The sequence below is a fragment of the Nannobrachium achirus genome (assembly GCF_963921795.1).
Source record: "Nannobrachium achirus genome assembly, chromosome: 22".
In the NCBI taxonomy this organism is placed as follows: domain Eukaryota; kingdom Metazoa; phylum Chordata; class Actinopteri; order Myctophiformes; family Myctophidae; genus Nannobrachium; species Nannobrachium achirus.
The window spans coordinates 20123172-20148211 of NC_137829.1; the positions used below are offsets into that span (position 1 = coordinate 20123172).

Consider the following 25040-nt stretch of genomic DNA (forward strand, 5'->3'; position numbering starts at 1 on the left):
CGCCGAACCTTAATTAATAGATACGGGGGTGCAGTAATTACCGCAGTACCGGCGGTAAATGGGAAGACGGTAATCGCGGTAACAAAATGTCCATACCGCCCCAGGCCTAATGAATATAACTATAAAATTATAGTTTGTCAATTGGATGGCACTTGAACAATATAGAGTCCACACGTTGAACAATATCGTTATAGTCAGTAGTAGTAGTTAGTATATTATATGAGTTATATTTATTGTTCTCAGTGTGGATGGCCCTTATAGGCTGATTTCTACTTAGTTGCGTGCTGATGTGTCATGTGCCGAGAATAGAAGATCTACAAGCTCCCTGACTTGCTGTGAGCTTGTAGATCTGCTATGTTTGTCCATCTGTCTGTGCGCGTCCACCGGCGTGCAACTAGATAGAAAGCAGGGTTCGTGTGGACTCCAGTCTGTGGACACCCATGTCAGAATGGTCACGGCCACAAGCGTCTCCGCTAACCTCCAGCATAATCACAGAAGTATGAATGTACATCCCACCGACTGTGATCACACATGTCTGTCCACAAGCAAATGTGTCTCTCTGCAAGGAATGAGTGGAGTGGTGTAGACCAGTGGTTCTCAACCTGTGGGTTGGGGCCCCCAGCTGATTAGCCTAATGTGCAATGTTGTTTTCTCACTCAACAGTAAACAAACCAACCTAACGTTTAAGTAGAGGCTATCTACACATTTCTAAAGTGACAATTTAAGGACTTTTTAATACCTCTAAAATGAGAAATTAAACATTGGCCAAATTGTCAAATAGTAGAGGCAGAAATTGTGAAAATAGCCCGACACACACACACACACACACACACACACACACACACACACACACACACACACACACACACACACACACACACACACACACGTACGTTGCATAAGGGGGACAGCACTGACACACATTTATTCTACGGTTCAACGATCATCAAATTCCATATCCTGTGCTGCTGCTGCCTGCCAGCCAATCAGGGCTCAGATAACAAGACAAAGAGAAGTCATCCCATCAGACAGACAGACTTTAAAATGAGAGAGAGAGAGAGAGAGAGAGAGAGAGAGAGAGAGAGAGAGAGAGAGAGAGAGAGAGAGAGAGAGAGAGAGAGAGAGAGAGAGAAAGGCGGATACGGAAAGATGGAAATGGAGAGACGGCAACAAGCGAGATCTAGAAATGGAGAATTTAGGAGATCTTTTATATTTTTTATATTAGTTTTCACTTTGACCCAATTCTGAGAGACATTCCAGTACGGGACCCTGCAAATCAAAGCCATCTGCTGGACCTGCATGAGCAGAGAGGAGCGGGGATGGACCCACATGCCAAGAGGGACACACACACATGCATACACACACATTCTCATCTTCACCTGGTGTCACATGCGGACTGGCTCTTCTACATCCTAAATCAATTCATGTTGATAATGACCAGGGCTTGACATTAACCTTTTGAGGCACTTATCCTTCGGACTCGTACATTTCCCATTCACTTGTCCGGTTACAAAAGTCACGTGTCTGGATAAAAATGATACATTTCACAGTCACTTCTTTTTCTGATTTGTTTTTTTGAGCGGTGCAAACCGCTCCTGCGTTTCACTCTGTGTGTCAGCCAAAAACATGACGCCCAAAAATGTGCAGGATCTCCATGAATGAAGATCTGTGCTCACACACATAAAGAACTGATGCCACGGACAGAACAGCCCTTACAAGGATAAATGCACGTGTGTCAGCCAAAAACCTTTGCACGGATGTACAGTATGGAGATCCAAAAGTATTACCCAAATAAATTTGCAAAAGAAATTGCACGCATCTCCATCATGTTATCCATGTTACCAAGAGCCACTTGTCCAACGGACGAGTAACTTTTTAATGAGCTTGTCCGGAAGGATTTGTTGCTTGTCCCAGACAACAGGACAAGCCTTAAAGTCAAGCCCTGATGACACCAGCGTGGGCCTGACGATGTGTATGTACTTTGCTGCACGCTGAAAATAGCTGATCTAGAAGCTCACAGTGTGGCGTGGCGAGACTCTTTGTGAGCTTGTAGATCAGCTAATCTTGGCACATGGTGATGACGGCGCCAGTACAACATCTTAAATCATGTATAACAGAGCAGAGTGAGGAATGTCCAGTCATGTGGCCAGAGAGCAGGCGCGCGCACATGCACATACACACACACACACACACACACACACACACACACACACACACACACACACACACACACACACACACACACACACACAAACAAACAGTACCCGGTAGTCACTCACATCCTGTCAGCCCCAGAGTTACATAAACGCCGCCATATTTGTTTGTCTCACACACATAGCGTCGGAGCCTTTTAATATGCTTATAGTGTGTGCGTCGCATTCCTCCCTGTCCGGCCAAGCACGCCGCACTTTGCCCCTTGTACTGCCAGTGGGCCTGAGGCGATGGACAGAACCCTGTACCCCCCCCCCCCCCACACACACACACACACACACCCCTCTCCCTCTCCTCCCTACCCTACAAAACATTTCCCTTTCCTTTAAAAAAAAAAGGTGATTATGTAACGGCCCGGGCCACGTCGGTCTTACTGTAATTTGCGTCTCCAGAGAGGAGGAGGTGGGGGGAACAGAACAGACCGCCGGACGGACCCAGGAGGGCCCGGGGCCGCCTTGGGAGGAAGGAGGGGGGGCTTTTCAAGACCCCTAAGGGGCCGTTCTGCCGCGGCCATTACCATTCTGGAATGTGGCAATAAAAAAAAAGGGGGGATCCAGACTCTGCAGAATGACTGGTCTGTTTGCTGGCCCCTGCCACAAAAAGCACACACGCGTGCGCGCACACACACACACACACACACACACACACACACACACACACACACACACACACACACACACACACACACACACACACACACACACACACACACACACACACACACACACACACAGCTGGGATAATCAGGAGGAGACACCTAAAAACTAAAAAATCACATCCTGTCAATCAAATATGACACTTCATGGTTGGTCATTTAACCACTCAAGCCCTACTTCATACTTGATGGTGTCGCACAGCCAAAATAGCCGATCTACAAGCTCACACAGTGTCGCTATTCGACACACTGAGAGCTTGTAGATCAGATCTATTTGGAAATGGTGGGGGCGGACTAGAAATGGCAGTAGAGAGAGGAGCAAGGACATACAGCGAAGGGTCTCGGGTTGGATTTCAACCCAAGCCAGCTGCAGCAAGAGCCGAGTCTTGATATGGTATGGACTCTACTAGGTGAGCTAGTACCAAGTAGTTCAAAGGGAAATATCCTCACTGTCGGGCAGAAACCTCGTATATCCAAGTTTTAAATGTTTTTTACGTTTTAGAGAGAGAGAGAGAGAGAGAGAGAGAGAAAGAGAGAGAGAGAGAGAGAGAGAGAGAAGGGAAGCCTCAACTATACTTTGTCGCACTATTACGTAAAATTGTGTTCTTTTTGCCCAGTGACACACTTGTGCGACAATGTATAAATTAGTCCCAAACAGACAAACAGACAGACAGACAGAGTAGACAACAGTGTAGCAGACAGTAGCAGACAGAGACGATGGGAGCGACAGAGACAGGGAGAAGAGACGACATTCATCGGTGGCGACACGACGGGCGGCAGAGGAACTGTTCCACCCTGCTGCCATTGAATGGGCTCTTCCTGTTTGGATTGACCAGAGAGCACCGCTGCTCCACTCTGCTCCATTCACAGCCAATGGAGGTCAACACTGCAGGCACCGCTCGCTGCGGCCCAGGATATGGCTCTCACGACACGCAGCCCACAATGGCTTTCTACTGCCATCCGTCATTGTCTTCGTTTTTTAGGCATTTCTCCTTGCGGAGAGGAACTGTGTAGAAGGAGTTTATCACTTATCTTGTGAGGAAACCTCTATCAAATTAATTAATACATTTCGTCTAGAGATGCTCCGACTGCTTGATATTCCCGATCACAGCATCAAATCTATAAATTCTTCTATTATTATTTACTGTAGCAGCATTTGTATATTTAATGATTTGTCTTACAAAACATTGACATTGTATATTAAGTATAAACATTAGGAGATTGCAGGCTGAGGTCCTTTAGTATCCAATTCAACTTGTAGGAGTTGAAGCTGAGGTTACAATCAGTCCTACTGATAAATATTGTGAAAATAGCTGATCTAGCTTGTAGATCAGCAAAGCCAATACTGATCAAAGCCGATAGAGGCATTATCGTCCGATCGCGATCACTCACCGATCAATCGGCACATCTCTAATTTCGTCATTCATGACCATTTGATGATTACTGCTGTTTCTTTTGTTGTGGTGGTTATGTAAGAGGCAAATCACCACAAAGCTAGTTAAAAAGGTATGCACCATGACCTCAGTATTGCTGAGAACGTCATTTGAGGTTGTTATTTATATTTTGCATAGTGGGGAAGACGTTGAGACAAGATCGAACAAAGTTGGCAGTGTCGGGGTATCATCAAACAGTACTACTGACGTTTCCCACCGTATCTCTTTTAAAATCACATCCCTATGACTGCCAGCATCCAACCACAAACACACATCCACCTGACAACTAGCATCCAACCACAAACACACATCCACCTGACTACTAGCATCCAACCACAAACACACATCCACCTGACTACTAGCATCCAACCACAAACACACACCAACAGACATGCATCCATATGGCTACTAGCATCCAAAGTTTCCAAACACCCCCCCCACACACACACACAACCTCATCCACCCACCCGTGACAGAAGTGAAATCAATTTGAAGCGGTTCTCCCTCCCTAGAACGAACTCTGTGTGTGTGTGTGTGTGTGTGTGTGTGTGTGTGTGTGTGTGTGTGTGTGTGTGTGTGTGTGTGTGTGTGTGTGTGTGTGTGTGTGTGTGTGTGTGTGTGTGTCTTCTCTTCTCCAGCTCTGAAGCGGAGGCTGGGACTGAGTGGGAGAAAGGGGAAGGATTTCTGGGTAGTGTTGTGTTGTGCATGGGCCTGAGCACAGCGTGTTTCACATGCCAGAGCCTGTCACAGGGCCTGTGTGTCCCCGGGCCATGGGCCAGCCCTCCAGAACGTTAACCACTGACGTACTCAAGCAGCGCTTTAATATCAACCAGCAGCATCCAGTCAGTACTGCCCCCCTTTTCTTTTTTTTTGGATCACTCAAGATCTGAAGAATTACTGCGCCAAACTCCAGTTTACTATATTATCCTGAAGAGTTAATTTACCTCTGAGAGTCTACAAATGTAATGAAACAAGACCCCCCTGGTTAATTTCTAATCTCAGAGTGACGGAGACTCTAACTGTACTTCCCTATTCCAGAAAGTGGCATACCAATTTCCTGTTCATTCAGCAAAAATAGCGGATCTACACTACCTCAAACACTTCAATTTCATTTATTTTGTATTCATATATTTATTTTTCAAAAGAAAGCGGAAATAGGCTCGGACCGCTGGCCTAGCGGTCCACTGCACTTAAGCTCTTAAGTAGCCTGACGGTCCATCACGGGTTTGAGTCCCGTTCCCCACGATCTCTCCCCATCTCTCTCTCTACTGAACCTATAAATCAGGGGTCTTCAACATTTTCAGTCCAAGGACCCCTTAGTTGAGATTGAGAAAGAGATGAAGCAGGGACCCCCACAACCTGTTAATAGATTCCATATAGTTTCATCTTCCATATAGTTTCATCTTATGACAGCACAATCATTAGTGTATTTTGGAATTATGTCAATTTGTGTTTAAAAAGAATTGACCTTTCATTCTGTACTTAATCTGCTCTTTTCCCCCTCTACACCAAAGCTCTTTGTCAAAAATAGACGATCTACAAGCTTGTAGATAGATATTTTTGGCTAAAGTTCTCAGAATATGGACGCTAGGGTTTAAGTGGTTAATATAAAACAGGAGAAAACAAAAAAAAAATCTATCACACAAAGATTTGGATGACCCCCTGTAGTAACTCTGAGGACCCCCGGACCCCCCGTTGAAGACCCTTGCTATAAATAAAAGGCAGAAAACGGTTAATAAAAAAGATATAAAAAAAGCAAGCTTGGCGATCGGTTATTTTTGCAAGTCATCATTCAAAGTATACAGAGCTTAAGTGGTTAAAAGATGGTATGACAGCATGCAAATTCCCCAAACGACAAGAGTGGCCAAGAAAGTGGTCAAAATGATTGATGCTCCCCAGAAGGAAAAGGTCCTCATATGTTCTGTCAAAGTCCCCTTTGAGCAAGACAACAACGCCCAACCGACTCACTGTCTGTGACTGACTCAGGATTAGATTAAGATCATCCGTGAAATATCTCAAATCAATGTGGATGAAGAAGGGGAGGAAATGCCTCACAGCAGGTTGTGAAGGCGGTCTGTGTGATATTTAAACATGTGAGCGTTTTTTTTTTCTTCTTTTTTTTTGGTCCTTGCATTATGTAACTGTTGGGCTGCTGTACACACTTGGCAGGGAGCGCTTGTATTGTATCGCATGTGAGACCATATGGCGCTCAGGGCCTTCATTAAAACATTCCTGGGTAGTTATGCCAGCCACCAATGGCCAGATAGCCTGGGTGTGCTTACACAACCCTGACCAGCTCCATCCATCTGAGCTCCGTGATGTGCATAAACACACTCAGTTCCATGAGCATTAGGGATGGGACTATATGAAAATGTCATATCACGATTATTGTGACCAAAGAAATCACGAAATATCCCCAACAACCATTATCCTGGGGCGGAACATTTGCCAAAAAATAGCCGATCTACAAGCTCACAACGTGTCGTGTTGCGATGCATTGTGAGCTTGTAGATCTGCTATTTTTTGGCAAAGAGATTTGGTAGTGAGTGAAAAAAAGACTATCAAGTACACAAATTATAAGTACATTTTACCAGTAGAGGGTTTAAATGGTACCGGATATGCACCTCAGCAAATAAAAGGTGACTTGAACCCAGCGCATGACGGAGGACGATTTCACGATAAATGAAATCTCCATGATACGATTATCGTGACAGTTTTTTTATCACACTAAACGATAATAACGCTTATCGTCCCATCCCTAATGAGCATACACAATCACAGCTCCATGCGGATGCACCGGCTTTGCAATTAACCAGAAATATATCAAAACTGGCATCTAGAACAAATAACCGACTTGAAAGCGAATAATCAAAATATAAAGTATCTATATTATTTGATTGGCTCAGCAGTAGATATGGAACACACACCTTGTGGGCACAACTAAGGCCAAATGCCGGGGCGTCAAAAGGGTTAAGAATGATTTCATCATCAGCGTTGAGCGAAATAAATAAATCCAGCCTTCTATTCCAGAATTCAGACTCTCAACAAGATTCTGGTGTCTAAAAAAACATATTGACACCACACACCCCAGATTCGAACCCCTAGGCCTAGACAAAGTGGTGTACAGACAGGTACCACTGAAAGATTGAACGTGAAAGAACATACACTCCCTGGAGCGCACTGTCACATATTGTAGCATTAACCATCAACGCAATGCACAGATAACCCCCCCCCCCCCACACACACACACACACACACACACACACACAAATACATAAAAACACACACACACACACACACACACACACACACACACACACACACACACAAGATGTTACCCGCACACCCTTCTCTTTTCCTCACCTGGTCACACCCGGCGTTGACCAGCTCCTGCAGCATCTGCCGGTTGACCTCCCCGACCCCTGCCGGGTGGCCCGACCCCGAGGACGACGAGGGGCCCGACTCGTTGGCGAACGGCATGAGGGACTTGCGGATCTCCCGCAGGGCATTCTGGTAGTTGTTGAACTTCTGGGGTGGCCGGAGCTGCTGCTGCCTGCTCGCCGCCTCCTTGCCCCCCTTGCAGTCGGCCGCGCGTCCCCCCTCGCTCCGCGAGCTGCCCCCGTGCAGGGCCTGGCTTACCAGCTTGGCCGGCTGCTTCAGCCCTTCCTTGATCTCCTGGAGACGCTGGCGCGTGTTGCCCACATACGGGGCAGCTGGGAACGTCTTAGGCCTCATGGTGGCGCCTCCTCCTCTGGCCCTGACAAGACCGCCCGCCGTGTGCGTGTTCTTGTGTTTGTGTGCGTCTACACCGAGGGGGGGCCAAGGCAAACACACATACACGCACTTTCACTCCCTCTCTCTCTCACACACACAAACAACAACTAAGTGACACGCCCTTCTTCTTTCCTACTCGATGTCGCTCTCCTGCAGAGCTGTGTGACCCAGATAGATAACAGTCTGCAGTTGAATGGATCTGATGGGGAGTTTTGGGAGTCCTCCTCCGAGCCTCCCTTGGCCCCCTCGTGTCTCCCTGATTCGGGGCTTCGACTGTCTCTCTCTCTCTCTCTCTCTCTCTCTCTCTCTCTCTGTGACTCCCTGATGATAGGAGCACTACAGGTGTCCCATGGTGTGCTTTTCAGGGCTCACATTCCCCCTGGTACGGGGGGTTACGGGGGCCCCGTGGCCCCAAACCATGATGACGCTTCCAGCCCGCTCCTGTGGAAGATGGAGAGATATCAGGTTAAAGCTGCAGGTTATTATGTGTGTGGTGATTGTTGTGGTCATACAGGCTTTCAACAGTTTGTTTTTTATCATTACTAGGCTTGTGCTTCATTCGAGCGCTTTCAACCAGGCATCTCTATTTTGCTTGGCATTATAGTCTTGTGTCACACATGAATGGCAAAAGAATTACCAATATACAAGAAGTTCATAATGGGTTGCATTGAGAGCTTGTAGATTGGTTAGTAAGTAAGGAGGTCCTCAGCCCTCCACATTGACATTTAACTGTAGCTGAGACCTAGAATTGATTCAGAACAGCAAAAAACTAAAAACAAAAAAAAAACAACAGGAACAATTTGAGAAAACAGGAATGTATTTTAGAGTGATGTCCCCATCCCTCAACTTAAGGATAACGGACGTGTCAACCTGCTGGTTCAAGCTACGGTCAACATATATGGTTCAGCTGATGGGTGCAGAATAGGGGCTTCCTGAGAACAGATAAGGTACATTAATCAGACCCTCAAGGTCAAACAGAACGAAGGCTCCAATGCAGCCAGACCATAGATGAACAGACTCTGTTCCTCCACAATGTTCTCTTGTTCTGTCCTGTCTTTAGCGACAGAATCTGCAGACCAGTGTCATTTCACTCCTACGTACATATTCAATTTGATTATTTGTTCCGATTGTGAATAGTGTGTATGATCCTGACTCAAGTTTCTTCTGATTATGATACATTGAATAAATGAACCGGGACATTCTGGGCCTATACCATAGACTGTAAAAAAATATGGACGGTGGAAAGCCATTGGTTTCTATGCTGCGCAAATGAAGCTTTTTTGGCCGTTGTATGTGTGACGCCATCATTGTAGAAATCAACGTTCATTGGTAGAAATGATACCATCTCGAATGCTTTTGGCTGCCAACGGTCAACCGTAGGGATACATGGGATATTTGTCTTGAGCTTGCCAAAAATAAAGTACATGAAGAAGAATCATCACACCCCTGGCCAATACCAATGTTTTGTTTTTTCGTTTAGTTTTTCGTGGCAAGAGTACAAATATATATTAATGATAAAGAAAATTACTTCTGTCCTTCATTACACAATCATTTAATAAGCACAAATTCAATCATATTATAGCTCTATAATAGATTTTAATTAAATAACAGCTAAACATCGGCCACTGCCACGTGATCATCTTATTTGCAGATACACCCACGGTGGTCAACAAGGAGAGACTATGTACCGTATGAATGTACGGCTGATCAAACCCATAACACTCAAGGTATCTTTCTGGTGCATACACAATAATGTGGGGAAAAAGGGCATAAAATGTAAGAATGCATGGCCTTGTCCTAATGGAATGGGTAGGTGGTGGTAGTGGTAGTGGTGGTGGGGCAGGGGTCAAACAAGCTAGCTCTATCTACGTCAGCCAGTCAGCGTGAAAGCAGACATGTCAAATGCTGCCTGAGCATTTTATCTGGAGGAACATACTCTGCATTCCGCCTTGGCAATGGCAACGCTAGCCTAGCAGCACTACTCGCTCTCCAGGCAGGGCAGGGCAGGGCAGGGCGGCCTGGAACACAGCTACATGTCCCCATCTTCTCTGTCCTCACGTGGAGGCCAGCTTTATTGAATGGGACTAGGGCTGCAAAATATATTGTTGCAGGCAGCATCGACATCGTAAAGCACACATGATGTGCAATGGTGCACGTGACGTGTACATGTGCACACTAAGACAAATTGGGCCAGTCCTTCACATTGTGATAAAACACATTTACTTCAGAGAAAACTAAACTTTGCACGGCTCACATTTTCAGGACTGATCTGGAACGAAAAGTCCATCTCATAAATAATATCATGGTTTAATGACTTCTTGCCAACTTGTTTTTCTGCATGGTGCAGGATAGTTTTATAGGTGTATACGTTTGGATACTGTTGGTTTTTATTGCTCTTGCCTTTGTATTACTGTATCAAACAGTAAGTCCTTACTCAGTCTGTATCTGTACCTTTGTAACTCTGTTCTGCCTCCCTATCTATCTATCTATCTATCTATCTATCTATCTATCTATCTATCTATCTATCTATCTATCTATCTATTATAACACAGAGAGAGAGAGAGAGAGAGAGGGAGAGAGAGAGAGAGAGAGAGAGAGAGAGAGAGAGAGAGAGAGAGTAACATGACCCTGGGGATGATATTAGTATTGTTACAGACATTTGTTTTTACTTGCAGCATAAGCATGATTGAGGCATGTGCCTTTAACCTGCTGGGCTAAACAGAATGCCTCAGAACACAGAGGGGCTCTATGTCAACAGCTTTGAGTGGGTAATCAATGGTATCTGTGCAACTTTACTGCAAGAACAAATGCAGTAGGCTAAACTATGTATGATGAATTCCAGAAGCCAAGCAGCTACAGTCCAGTGCTGAACAATGCATCTTTGATGTGAAACAGAGTATAGTATAACATTACTCAACGTTTCCCCCAGTAGGATATTAAGTGAAGGGAAATAACATTTCATTCCTCCACCACCATCCTCCAAACATTTAACCACTTAAAGCCGGGTATTCTATACTTCATCGTATGATGATACGTACAAGGGTTAAAGTTCTCAGTCCTGGGGACTGATTTCAGTCTTGAGGATTCCATAGGGGCCATTTCTGATATCAGTGCGGATCCGCAAAAAATAAATAAATAAGGTGGAGGTGGAGCGATGGCCGTGGCGTGAATGACAAAGACGTCAAAGCGCTAGTCAAGTGATCTCCAAACTAAGAAGAATTGGCCAGACAAGCATAGAATTACCGTAAACAGAACTTCGGAAGATACTTCTATAAAATGAAGCATGGATGGATTGGCACACACATTCAGTGAAGGCAGAACTTTTTGGGAAACACCCCAAATATTGGTGTGCGCTGCGCGTGCCATGTTTCAAAAATCACATATTGGGACATGGTCTGAAAATAATTTTCAGCCATTGAATTTTTTTTGTCTTTAACCCCCGGTACGTAGATCAGCTATTAGGAAGAGCCAACATAATGTGGTGTGTGTGTGTGTGTGTGTGTGTGTGTGTGTGTGTGTGTGTGTGTGTGTGTGTGTGTGTGTGTGTGTGTGCGCGTGTGTGTTCGGTTCCTCAGGTGACTGCATGGCCTAGCTAGGTCCCTAGGACATACATGGGCAACTGGCGGCCCGGGGGGCACATGCGGCCCCCACCTTCACTTAAAGGAGTAGTTCACCCCCAAAATGCCTTTTTTTATATTGATTAGTCACGCCATGGAGACTAGAGTTCAATAATTTTTTTTTGGTTTTTGTCACATTCCTAAGACAAAAATGTGATAACAATAAATTTACCCCCATTCATTACGGATGGTGACCCGTTTCGAAACGGGTCACCATCCGGAATCAATGGGGGTAAATTTACTCGAATCAAATTTTTGTCTTAGGAATGTGACAAAAACCAAAAAATATTATTGAACTCTACTCTCCATGGCATGACTAATCAATAGAAAAAAAGTCATTTTGGGGGTGAACTACTCCTTTAATGCGGCCCGCAGGTTAATATCGGAATACTGATATATATTATTGATTTCAGCAGTTATAATTCCAAACATGCAAACATGACCCGCTTTAATTACCGTACTTCAGTCTATATTAGGTTAATACCGGAATACTGATATATTATTATATTTCAGCTATTACAATTCCAAACATGACCTGCTTTAATTCCGTCAGTCTGATATTAGTAGCTTAATGACTAGTACTAGTCTTTTTTTATGTCCAATGCATTTGTATTTAAGTTCAACAGAAGAACACATATTTTTGAACATATGCATTTGAAATTAAATGTATTTTTTTACTTTTCAGGATAACAATTTTAAAAAAAGCTAAAAATAATACAGGATTCCAATTCAAAAATAGCAAGCTTTGAGCTTGTAGATCGGCTATTTTTGGCTGTATATGTATATGCATTGTGGCCCTCTGGAGTGAGTGTGAAAATATAGTGGACCTCTCCATCATCAAAGTTGCCCACCCCTGGTCTAGGATCAGACAAGGGAAGTTTCCCCTTTGGCAGATGGACAAATGTTTGGTCTGCAATGTGAATCCCAGCTAGGCTGCATTCTGGTTTGCTACCAGGATGGGAAATAACCACCAGATACCAACCAAACGCTGGTCGATTTGGGCTGTGGCTGTTAAGTGTGTCTACACCAGGGGTGCCCACACTTTTTTGACTTGAGAGCTACTTTTAAAATGAGCTCAACATGATCTACCCATCCAAAAAATATTACCTTAGGGGGCTTTGGAATAGTGGCACTGGCCTTACATATAAGATACACACACTTAAATAGGGAAAAATATGGAAATAGTGGTGGTAAAAAAGTCTTCATCCCATTCTTTATAGAAGTGGTAGGATTTTGGGTTCTTTGTAATGCTAAGGAGTACGGACTCTTGAAAACAAAACATTGTCTACTTTAGAAGGGAACTGACAGGCCCTTCTTGATGTAAATCAACCAATATTTTAACTCATTTAACGCTGATCCCGAGTATACTCGTGAAAAATACTCGAGTATTTAGAGTGCAGATCCCGAGTATACTCGCGTAAAATACTGTATATAGAGTAACGCCGGCACCCTTACCCTACGGTCCGTTGGAAAGTCCTGGCACGATTGGACTCGCCGATTCATCATCATCACGGATCCAAGGGCACAAAATAGTAATCCCTTAACATGGAGGCCGACGGTGGATCTCATCTTTAATGTCCATTTTCTCCAAACAACACTTTTAAAGCCAAGGATGGCATTAGATTCTCGCTACAATAACGTAATAACAAAGGCAACGATCAGCCATTTTAGCAACGGCATGGGGTGATGATCGCTTCCGTTGAATGACGTCATGACGTCAAACCGGAAGTGTTTACGCAATGGCCTTCTGGCCTTCAAAATAAGAGAATGGCAGCGTATGGAGCCTGCGAGAGGCACGCTGGACATTTAACCCGTTCATGTCCGGAGCACTAAATGGGTTAATTATATATTTTAAAGGGAATGTCATATGGTCTACCTGCACAGCCTTTGTGATCTACTGGTAGATCACGATCTAACCTTTTGGGCAGCCCTGGTCTACACTACCTGCTGCCATTTTGGCAACAAACCAACCATTGATAGGCATGTGCTGCTAACTGGAATTCTAATTGTCTTGACAAATATTGGGAGTGGCAGAAATACCAAAATTGCATTGCGTTCAAAGTGAGTTCTGATGTTTTGTGCACCCTCTGGTGATACAGGGTGACATGCCTCATTACAATGGTTTCACACTCTCAACGGCTGGGCAAACAATACAGCCTCATACAGTAGAATCGTTGCTTTTGTTTTGTTTTTAACTCTTGGCTGTATCTTGTTTTGTTTTTTTCTGTATCTGAACAGTGTTTCTTAACTGTGGTAATGCTGCCATGACAACTGAATTTCCCCTGCTGGGTCAATAAAGGTCTGTCTCTACCTATCTGTGCTGAATGCCCAATGGGTGCAGGCAGCATACCAATGGTCTCATGGCACCCAGACCCAGGTAGCCAATTTAGGAAGCCTTTGAACTAACCGGGACTCAAGAAGAAAACTCAAGATATCTCAGATGGACCCTCTAAATAAGAACTCTGTTATGAACAACACCATGGTAGCAGACTCCCATCGTCCCATCCCCTCTGGGGCCTTTCTCAACAAGGACACAGCCCTCACTGTTTGTTGCAGATAAGACATTTCCAGAGACAAACAGCGACAAAGATTTTTGGGATGGGTGGTGTGTGAGTGTTAGAGTGTGTGTGTGAGTGTGAGTGTGTGTGTGTGTGTGTGTGTGTGTGTGTGTGTGTGTGTGTGTGTGTGTGTGTGTGTGTGTGTGTGTGTGTGTGTATCAAGCTCCACAAAAAGACTGTTGCCCAATCCATGAGATGTGTTGCCTGGGCTTCCATTCTTGCGATGCTTGGAGCACTGCGTCTGACCAGAGAGCATTCCATTCCACAAGTAAGTACAAGTTAAACCATACCAGCCATTGCATCATGGGGCAGCCGACGACTAAAATACACAGAAAATACATATGTAGTCTAAATGGGAAGGCATCCACACACACCACACACACAGTCAAGCTCTTTGCTAGGAAATGTTTCGTAATTGTTTTCTGTGGCATGCTTCCTCACATACCCCACCTGCACTTATTTCTATACTGACTGATCTTTTGAATTCATGTATATATCTCCTAATTTCCAGCCCTCAATAACAAAAGCATAACTTCAACCCTTAAGTTTAATTTATACATACAGACTACTCCATCGTGTGAGGGTGTAGATCAGCTCTATTTGGCGAGTGGCAGGTCATACTACTGAGTATAGGCTAAATTGGGCTTTACCCTCTACTTCAATTATCCTGATTTCAAAGTGTGTCCATAATTAGGAAACTTTGTTAATCCATTTTTAACCCAAAAAGAAAATTAGGCCTACTTGTTTGTCCTCAAGCGTATCCTTAAATCACTAACCACTTTCACATTTTACTAAGGCTGCAACAGTTCAAACTAATCGATTTAATATACTAGAAGCTTAGCGTCTAGTCGGCGACCTGGCCAACTCGGGAACGATGTAAATAGAGAATGAATGCCCCGCCCTTTAATGCAAACCCCATTATACCTGTTGTCATAGGACCTGTTTTGACCATCTGTTTGCCTGTGTCCATTTATGCCCATATATGGAGATATCTGTATCTGTCTGTCTGTCGGCGTCCATTTTATGTCCATATATGGAGATCACTGCAGATATAGTTCTGGGTCCATTTTATGCCCATATGCCCATATATGGAGATATCTGTCTATTTGCGTCCATTTTATGCCTGCCCCACCCTTTAATGCAAACCCCAATATACCTGTTGTCATAGGACCTGTTTTGACCATCTGTTAGCCTTTGTCCCCACCCTTTAATGCAAACCCCAATATACCTGTTGTCATAGGACCCGTTTTGACCATCTGTTTGCCTTCTGTTAGCCTTTGTCCCCACCCTTTAATGCAAACCCCAATATACCTGTTGTCATGTTGTCATAGGACCCGTTTTGACCATCTGTTTGCCTTCTGTTAGCCTTTGTCCCCACCCTTTAATGCAAACCCCAATATATGGAGATCTCTGCACACACAGTACCGGTTGCGGAAAACTCTGATGTCAGACATCAGCTCCGCATTCGGGGATTCATTTTATGCCCATATCTGGAGAACGCGCGTGCCGGTGGGAAGAACGGTTCTCGAGATTCACATACATACATACACATTCACAGAGATTTTTTGTTGACTCCGATTTTTTGTTGACTCCTGGCGTACGTGATGTCAGAGCCTTTTATGAAGTGATGTCACAATGAGTCAGCGATTGTGCCGATTTCCTCAGGAACAGCCTGATGTTAATAATCAGCTCCGCGTAAGGAGATTCCGAACGTTTCGCGCCGCTTCGGGAAAACCGCATGCCGAGTCGGGCCGAGGCCCGGCACTGCACTCCGCGCCGCAGCGGGGAACGCGCGTGCCGAATCTGAAGCCGGTGGGACGAACGGTTCTCGAGATACGCGGATTACAAACAAACAAACAAACAAACAAACAGACAGAGATTTGTCGCATTTATAGATAGATTATGAAAATAGCTAAAATAGCTGATCACAAGCTCCCATTGTCTGAGTTTGTAGATCAGCTATTCTCAATATGTTGTGCAACACAGCTGTACAATTAAAGTATAAATAAATAGGGCTTAAGCTGTTGATCAGTCTTAATAAAAAAAATATATAACAAAAAACACGCTATTCAATTAATCTAAAAAGTAATCAACAGAACAAGGCTAAGAATCTAACTGATAGTTGCAGCCCTACATTCTACAAAGCAACTTAATAGTGAGAATATTGGAGAACCTCCTCCAACTTTACTGTTAAAACAGTACCACAGCAGCCGGTAGATTACAACAAGACGATATGGCTTCAAATCAACATCACAATTCTTTCAAAAGTATGATTATGATTAATGAACCATTATGTTTTTATAGCGGAAATAGCCAATCTAGAAGCTCAGTGCACCGTGATGCGACACACATTGTGAACTTGTAGATCTTTTTCTGTTAATTATACAACCACAACAAGCTACAACAAAGGAGTAACAGCTAAAGTCTACACAGTAACCTGTATGACTAGGCTAACTGACCAATTGATGCGCTGATCACACAACCTCATCGCCGTAGGTTCAATTCCCATCTGAGGCCTTGTTTCGCTGCTCACTCGCTAACCTTGCGCTTTTCACTGTACTTCCTCAACAAAGCATGAGGGCCTTGAAGTAAACTTTAACAAGTGTTTCCCACAATGATACAACTGTTGTTCTCTTCTCTTTGCACTCCTGAACATCCTCCAGGTTTTCTTTCTGAAGTTAGTGTCACAGGAACAGAATGGTAATGGAACAAAATTGTTTCACAGGTGTGTGAAGTCAGGGGGAAATAAGACCGACTGGAATGTAAAGCATCTTCAAAAAGAAATGATGTTGTGATTTGCATAACAGGTGTGCTGGTCAACATTCAAAGGTGTCTGTCACCTTCAAAGGCATAGAATGTCCTGCTTGTGGACAGTGCTTATCAGGTAGGGCAGTGGTTCTCAACCTGTGGGTCAGGACCCCCAGGACTCCCCACATCTACAAGGCAAGCTCACAACACCTTGCAGCACGAGGCGTGTGTGAGCTTGTAGATCTGCTTTTTTCACAATATTTATCTGTAGGACAGATGTCAAAATAAAATGACCGCCTCAACTCCTACATTCCAAGTGCTTATCAGGTTCGGCGGTCCCCAGTTCAAATATGAACTATATTAAGGATGGAGCTCGAAACAAGGGCCTGCTACAAACTCTAAAACAAATTTATTGAGTACCCGGCAGGGCAGGAATTACAGGGAGGCCATGAAGGCCATGGCCGCCGTTGCCCCTCAGTTTGGCCTTGTGCCCCTCCAAAAAATGGCATGCCCTGAGGCCACAATGGCCTTATGCCCCAGCCCAGCTGACTGTACTACTTTCTCCTCTGTCACTGTCTTGTCAATATGTAGACACCAGTGTCTTGTTGATTCCCCATTTTTAAACCAATCCAGTATCTTTGATTTGTGCAGGGCATCAGATTGTAAATACCCATTTATTTATTTCACAGCAGACCGCGGCCCATGACGTCATGTTTAAACGTTTTAACACTTATTGCATACTAAAGAATGATTGTTTAATGATATTTAATGATAATATTTGTTACTTTGTCAATTGTTATGGTGGCCAGCCACAAACTCAGTGTCACAACAACTGGCCAATAAAAAAAAAGATACCAGTTCTGTTCAGAATTTGTATTTCCACAAAATATTAGAAAACGCTCAATAGTGGGCTCGATAAAAGCCTGGCTCAATAAGCAGGATCGATAAGGTGCTCATTATCAATAAAAATTAACAAGCTCCATCCCTAATCATGGCCTGACAAGGTTGAGAACCAGTGAGGAAGGGTACTTCCTGAAATGCCAACAGCAGGAATGTGTTTTTTTTAATAATAAAATAGCTCTAGCCTAGATCTAGATCTAGAAGTCGCACTGAGTTTGTATCTGTTATTTTCGTGCAACGCCGGCATATGACAAAAATACGATAAAAATGTGTATTTCATAGGCCGTGCTGATATCTCCTGTATGAATGACAGTCATGTTACCTTGTGAGTGTTAGATTCACACCTGAGCTCAACACAAGGCTGGCTGCAGCAATGCCAATGAAGCTGCAATAAAGCTGTGCATGCATGGGCAAAGCAAAGGTAAAATCACAACAAGTCGTGGGTACACACTCTTTCTGATTTCCAAAGAGCGTTTTTCTCTCTTCCTTTTAGTCATGCATTATTTATAACAAAGAAATAGCCATTCATGCCCTGATACAACCAGAAGTGTGTGTGTGTGTGTGTGTGTGTGTGTGTGTGTGTGTGTGTGTGTGTGTGTGTGTGTGTGTGTGTGTGTGTGTGTGTGTGGTGGATAAGGGGTCCAGGGACACCCAGGCCAGGGGTCCTCATTCCAGGGGGGTCGGGGGATTAAAGTATAATTTGATTTTCAGTAGGAATTGGTCCCAGGTCCCAGCTCTGATAGTTAGTCCTCACCATTAAGGGGAGTTTCACTGCTGCCTCAGTAAAACAATTCTGGACCAAATGACACACCATATCAGACCAAAATCTTATGACATGAAATCCACGACCATGTTGTAAATAAACAACATGCCCTAGCAACTAGACAAACGTGTCTGTTTTATCATAGAGTCCATATACTCCATACATGGGACAGTGTGGAGCTCAGATTGGGGCCTGCAGGCTGCAGGAGTAGGTCTGGAGCAGTCCCGACATTCCAACGCAGTGAGAACCTATAGTCCGCCGGATCACGGTGTCGCTGACCAAAAGAAAGAACAGATCTACAAGCTAAAAACGCGTCGCACCGTAACGCGTTGTTAGCTTGTAGATCTGTTGGGTTCTTTTTTTTTGGCCAACCCTAAAAAGTTAGGTTTGTACTGGACTGGAAAACCCGAGGCTTTCCCGTCTCTTTTACTTCTTACATTCCTTACTTGAAATACTAAAATACACCCCCCCCCCCCCTCACTAACATGACTTTATACCCCGACAACAAGTCACAGCTTATAATATACACCATGTATGAGATACGAGACGAGATATTCATAACTTACCATGTGATATAAATGGCATGAGAATAAAAACGGTCTTTGATTCTCAAAGTCAGAAAAGAGAAGAAAAGAAATCCCCCTCCAGACTCCAGAGAAAGTCGTTCCTTTCTTTCTTTCTCTCTTGTTTAAAGGTAAACGTTCTTCTTTTTTTGGTTATAATCCGTTCTTTCTTTCTTCTTCAGTTATAGCTGGAAGCAGCAGCTAAGCAGCAGCGGGCCGGGGGTAAATATGGTGAAAGTCTACGCGTCCATTTTCTGTCCTGCAGCTAGAATGTGGATGAGTACAGAGTTGGATACAAAGTTACTGCATTGTTCACATTCCAGAGGTCACGGGAGGGACCACTGTGACGTCAGCGCAGCGGCGCGCACTGTGGGCGGGGCTTCCTCTAATGTATTCATGTTTGTTCTTTGATAAAATTATGAAAAAAGCAGCAGGGGACATTTTTTTAACTTGTATACATGACACTGACACATTATAGGGGTCTATAGGCGGGGCTTCCTCAATTCCTTTTTAATAATAAAACCTAGTAATAATATTCATTGAATATTTATATAAACTATATCCGTTACAATATGTGATTTGTGATTTGTACTTTTTCCTATCCAACCTTCAATCAATCAATCAATCAATCAATCAATCAATCAATCAATGAAGTCCAGCGTGTGTGTGTGTGTGTGTGTGTGTGTGTGTGTGTGTGTGTGTGTGTGTGTGTGTGTGTGTGTGTGTGTGTGTGTGTGTGTGTGTGTGTAAGAGTGTAATTATCATACAAGATTATATAATATACTGAATTACAGTATAGTGTATATCATGATAAAATAATAATGATAAATTAGAACATTTTAATAGCCTACATATTTCATCTTCTGTTAAAAACAAGTAGGCTACATGATACATAGGTGTAGGTGTGGACATGTGGTTTCCTCTAAAACACATTTGATGAATATTTATATTGAATAAATATATGGATAGAATGTTTATCATAAAATACACAACAAATTATAATGTATAGCTTGTCATATATAAAATAATTATAAAATAAGCTTAGTACTTTAGAAGTAAAGAGAAGGGAAAAACTTTCAAAATAGTCAGGACTGCCCTCAATACCTGCATATCTGACTAAATACCTCCAAAAAATGTGCCACAATGCTAGAGGAGCGTAAACAATGATCTGGTATACCCACCCAGACTCCTACAGCATTAGCCTGGCGTTGCTCATACTATCTTTTTTTCTTACTTCTCTGTAACTTTGTAAATAACCTGCTGTGCTGCCTCTGGGCAACTGATTTCCCCCCTTGGGATAATAAAGGTATCTATCTATCTAATTCCTCACTTCGTGTCGGATATTAGTCTGGACTCGCGAGCAGAATTTTCATGTCCAAGGGGTGGGTTAAAAAAAATGGCTCTGGACACGATTGGTTAGACCAGACCAATGCTGAGCCCTGATTGGTCCCCCAATTCTTTGGGGGACAGAAATGGATGCACAATTGAGCGGGGCCAGGCCCATATTCGCCAAAGTTTTTTTTCCCCAGGCGGATTGGTCTGGTTCTAGGCTTCTACAGCACTGCCACCCTGGAATGCCCTTAAAAAATATTTGATCAGTAGTGCTGTCGCCTCACAGCTAGAAGGTCCTGGGTTCGATTCCCGCCGGGGGACACTGTGGGTGCTGGGGGCGTGTTCCCTCCTCCGCGTCATCAGTGCCCACACCCTAGGTGGGGTTGGCAAAAGGGCCTTTCTGTGTGGAGTTTGCATGTTCTCCCCGTGTCTCCTAGGGTAGATACCCTCACAAAAACATGCAGTAATCCTGGTCTCTATAAAGCCTCCCCCTGGCCAGCCGGGGCGCCTGATGGAGGGGAATGGAACTGGTTGGAATAACGTGTTCCTTCCACGCGCTACGTCCAACTGGGGAAGCTCCCCCTGTCAGGTGATAAGAAGCGGCCTGCTCACTCCTCATGCATTGAAGGAAGCATGAGCTCAGTTCGGGGCCCTCCCCAGGTTGGCAGAGGGAGAGTAGAGCCCAGGATCACAGCTTAGGCAATTGGCACCGGGTGAAAAAATGGGTTACAAAAATCGTGGGATAAAAATTTAGGAAAAAGGAAAAAAAAAAATATATATTTGATCAGGCTTTCTTTAAAACAGCCCTGAAAATTCACCTTTCAGGAGGCCAAAGGGGGAGGTAGTTTGCCTGGCTCCAGCCCATAGACCCGCCCACTCTCTGAGTGGACTGGTTCTCTTGCTCGTAGTCTGAAATCAGACTAGGGAGGTAGTTATTATCACTTCTCCCGAGGGAGAAGTGATCCCCCACCCCACCCCCAACCCCTTTCCCCCCCCCCCCTCAACTATATGTTCATAGTTGATGAATTGAATACCTAGGACCCCAAAGGAAACAAGACCGCAATGACTTTTTTGTGCTGTTTTACATTGTACTCAGGTGTTTTACTTAAAAGTAGCAATACCACAATGTATACTTAAGAAATTCTGTAGGTGGATCAACATGGGGAAAGTCTGCAATCTAAAAGGTAGCCTATACCTAGGGGCCAAACATGAGGCCCTCTGTATGAGGTATGTTAATGTATAACAAGACATGCATAGTGACAAGATGTACTTCAGACGAATGTTGATATTCACCTGTGTCTTTAAAATAAGATTATTGATTCTAAGTTTGTATGCTGTTTGGATTGTAGGGCTAATGCAGTTTTTTTCCAGAGGGATATGATAATCATTCCCTGCACCAGGGAATGATTTTTAAGTTTTTAAGTTTCATTTATACTGTTTAGGAGTCATAGCTCTGAGCATTTACACATAGCCATGGCTATATAATATAGTCTTATACTGAATGAATTAGACTCAATACGGCCACCTATTGGACTCCTGGGCACATTACATCATGTAATAATGCTTGTATAACCTCTATAGTGGGAAGAAGTGGGTATCATGCACCCCTTGAAATATATAGGCTAACTTCTAATTCTATATTGGACAAAATGATGAGCTATGTTAAAACATTGACCCATGTACCATTTTATGCAAATTGGTTCTGCTAATTCTATCAATAAATCTATTTTCACTATATCTCCAATATTGGTGCTGGTGGTAAACAAACCACCAGTTGTAAAATAACCATTTACCACTATCAACCCTCTGTACTTGGTCCCCTCCTTTACCCCCACTATACCAAAAGTAACTTAAAAGAAGAAATGTATTTTACTCAGTGCCAATGAGTAAGTGTTTTTTCATAGTGGGGGGCCAGAGGGATCGATAAAGTTTGATCTTCTCAACTAGATTATTGATCGATATCGATATTAATGTTATATTTAGTCTGTAGTGGTGGCTAACACCCAGATAGTTTCCTAGCCTATACATCTTTGCTGACTTTTTAGTTTAGTTTAGTTTAGTTTAGTTTAGTTTAGTTAGATTACATAACACAGGATCCCACAGCCTGAACAGATGGCTGGCTAATTGGCTGACCCTCATGTAAACCGCATCAATTCACTTTGGAGGTTGCTGAATGGATACGGAATATGCTTGTATTTATGCCTGTCTCTATTCTTAGGCGTTTTTCATGTTTCCTGACCTTTCAACATTCAGTGTTTTTTCTGTAGTTTTTGGAATACTGGTAATTAGGCTCAGAAAGGTCATCATCATCCAGGGGAGGGTGTGGTTGTAGGGGAGGGTGTATCACCTTTACTGTTACAGTACTTTTCATTGTGTTTGCATCGGTCCAATGCACCATTTACCATTCACACTTTGGTTGTTGAGTTCACCCTCCCCTACAACCACACCCTCCCCTGGATGATGATGTGTATGTCCAGAGGCAAATGAACTCACTTTTCTGAGCCTCAGCCTAGTAATAAAAAAAAAAAAAAAAACTACAGATTACAGAAAAAACATGAATGTTGAAAGTTCAGTTTTTTTTGTGTGTAATTTAGGTCAGGACACAATAAAATAAAATAAAAAATAAATAAAAAAACTGAAATTTGATGTCATAAGACCTTTAAAGGAGTAGGCCCCTAAAATTACTTTCTATTGATTACTCACCCAGAGACTTGAATTCATGAATGAATTTTATTTGTCGCATTCCAAGACAAGACAATAATTTGATTTCAATTTAGGGTCCCCTTCCGGAATCAATGGGGGTAAAATTACTATAAATGTTGTCTTATAAATGCAACACATTTAAAAAATATATTGTTTAACTCAAGTCCCCGTGATAAACACTTAACACAAAGCAGCCTGTATATGATAGGCCTGCCCTCCATATTGATTGTAGTTTATTAGCAGTTTGCAATAGAAAACTGCAAATAACTGCTAATAGTTCACTGGTACACGGTCAACTAAAAGGATTGACACCTCAAAAGAGCTTTGGGCTTAAATTTAACAACTCATATAACATCGAATGACAGACAATCAAACTGTACTGTACCTTTTCCAAACTTCTATAATAAAGGCCTATTGTTGTCTATAGCGTTTAATAATAACAATAACAATAATTAACAACAATAATAATAATACTAATATTAATAATAATAGGCCTAATAATACATACATAGATACATTATTAATAAATAAATACATTGGGGGGAAGAAAAGCTAGCAAAACCAGGCGGTCGTTGCCCTGACAACTTTTACCACCAAATCACAGCGCGGCTGCTGGGACTGCCCCGCGGGCCATGGGATGGTAAACTTCGATTATTGTGTCCGTAGGAGATGACTTGTCGGCCGCGGCTCGTGGTTGGCTGAACCGGAGGTAGGGAGCGCTCCGCTGTGTTCACTTGGACCACGCGGAGGTGCCGAAAGTGGCTCAAGTCCGCTTGAGACGGCGCGCCCTCGTTGTCTGTCTCCACAGAAAACAAGCGCTCCTTTACCAGGCATCTCCTACGGAAACAATAATAGCGGCCAGACTCCGCCGCTCGAGCCCACAATGCAGCGCGCGCATGGCGCGTCATTGAAGAGAGACATCACACGGGGAGGAACCATCATGGCGGCGGTCGGTGCACCAGAAGTGATCTCACAGCTGGAAAGCGCTGCCAAAGTTTTAATGGTGAGAAGTTGACCGTCGTTTCGAGCGCCTCTTAGCCAGAAGTCACTTCCCGAACGTGAGAATGTTAGATAAATACGTTGTTTAGACGCGTTTGTTAGACGGGAGGATGGTTGGACAGATGCGTGGCGCAGTGCCTCAGTGTGGCTCCCCATAGATAGTCCCTGCTGTCTCCATCCCGCATCCATCCTGCTTTATTGGAAACACAACACCATGTGTGTCACGATGTGTGGACTGTCTGCGTAGTAGTGGAGTGGTTCTCAACCTTTTCTGTCTGCGACCTCCCAAATAATCATATAATCATATATAGGCTACTGACGAACACTAATAGTTGAGCCATTACATTTTGTATAACACGGTTCTATTGTGAAAATAGCAGATAGTGATGTGTTTCTCAAACTTCAGATTTCAAGGTCTCCCCTTAACTCTTGACAGTGTTACGGTTCCATTTGTACACTGTCAGAGTTACAGACGTTGTGAGGGTCAATTTACCCCCCTAAAGGAGCCCACAGAGTCCCTGGAATCCACTTTGAGAACCACTGGAGTAGTGCATACCATTTGTGACTAGGGAGGGTTACAGCATGTTAGCCAAACTGGTCCATTTTGTTTAGCATTCTGTTTCTGTACACCAGTGGTTCTCAAAGTGCCAGTGGCGTCCGTGGACCCCCAGCAGAGGTCCTTGAGGGAGTTCCAGGGGGTCCCCGACCACAGCTAGATGATATAGTTAGGAACCAAATGGACCCTTATGGATGTAACTCAGAGAGTGACACGTGTACATATGAT

The 25040-nt window shown here is 43.7% G+C and overlaps 2 protein-coding genes across 2 annotated transcripts in view; one reads left to right on the top strand and one right to left on the bottom strand.

Annotated features, from left to right (window-relative positions):
- Positions 1-19461, bottom strand: part of lats2 (large tumor suppressor kinase 2) — a gene marked incomplete at its 3' end in the record, with an annotated part of 34886 nt that extends 15425 nt beyond the window's left edge. The window contains exons 1-2 of the mRNA XM_080753303.1: positions 19226-19461; positions 7663-8514 (exon numbers count right to left, since the gene is read on the bottom strand). Of these exons, the coding sequence (XP_080609429.1) occupies positions 7663-8034 (372 nt within the window). The 5' untranslated portion in view covers positions 8035-8514; positions 19226-19461. The remainder of the gene's footprint in view (positions 1-7662; positions 8515-19225) is intronic.
- A 4733-nt stretch (positions 19462-24194) lies between these two features.
- xpo4 (exportin 4) overlaps positions 24195-25040 on the top strand; it is a 98740-nt gene continuing 97894 nt past the window's right edge. The window contains exon 1 of the mRNA XM_080753258.1: positions 24195-24260. Coding sequence (XP_080609384.1) covers positions 24198-24260 — 63 coding nt within the window. The 5' untranslated portion in view covers positions 24195-24197. The remainder of the gene's footprint in view (positions 24261-25040) is intronic.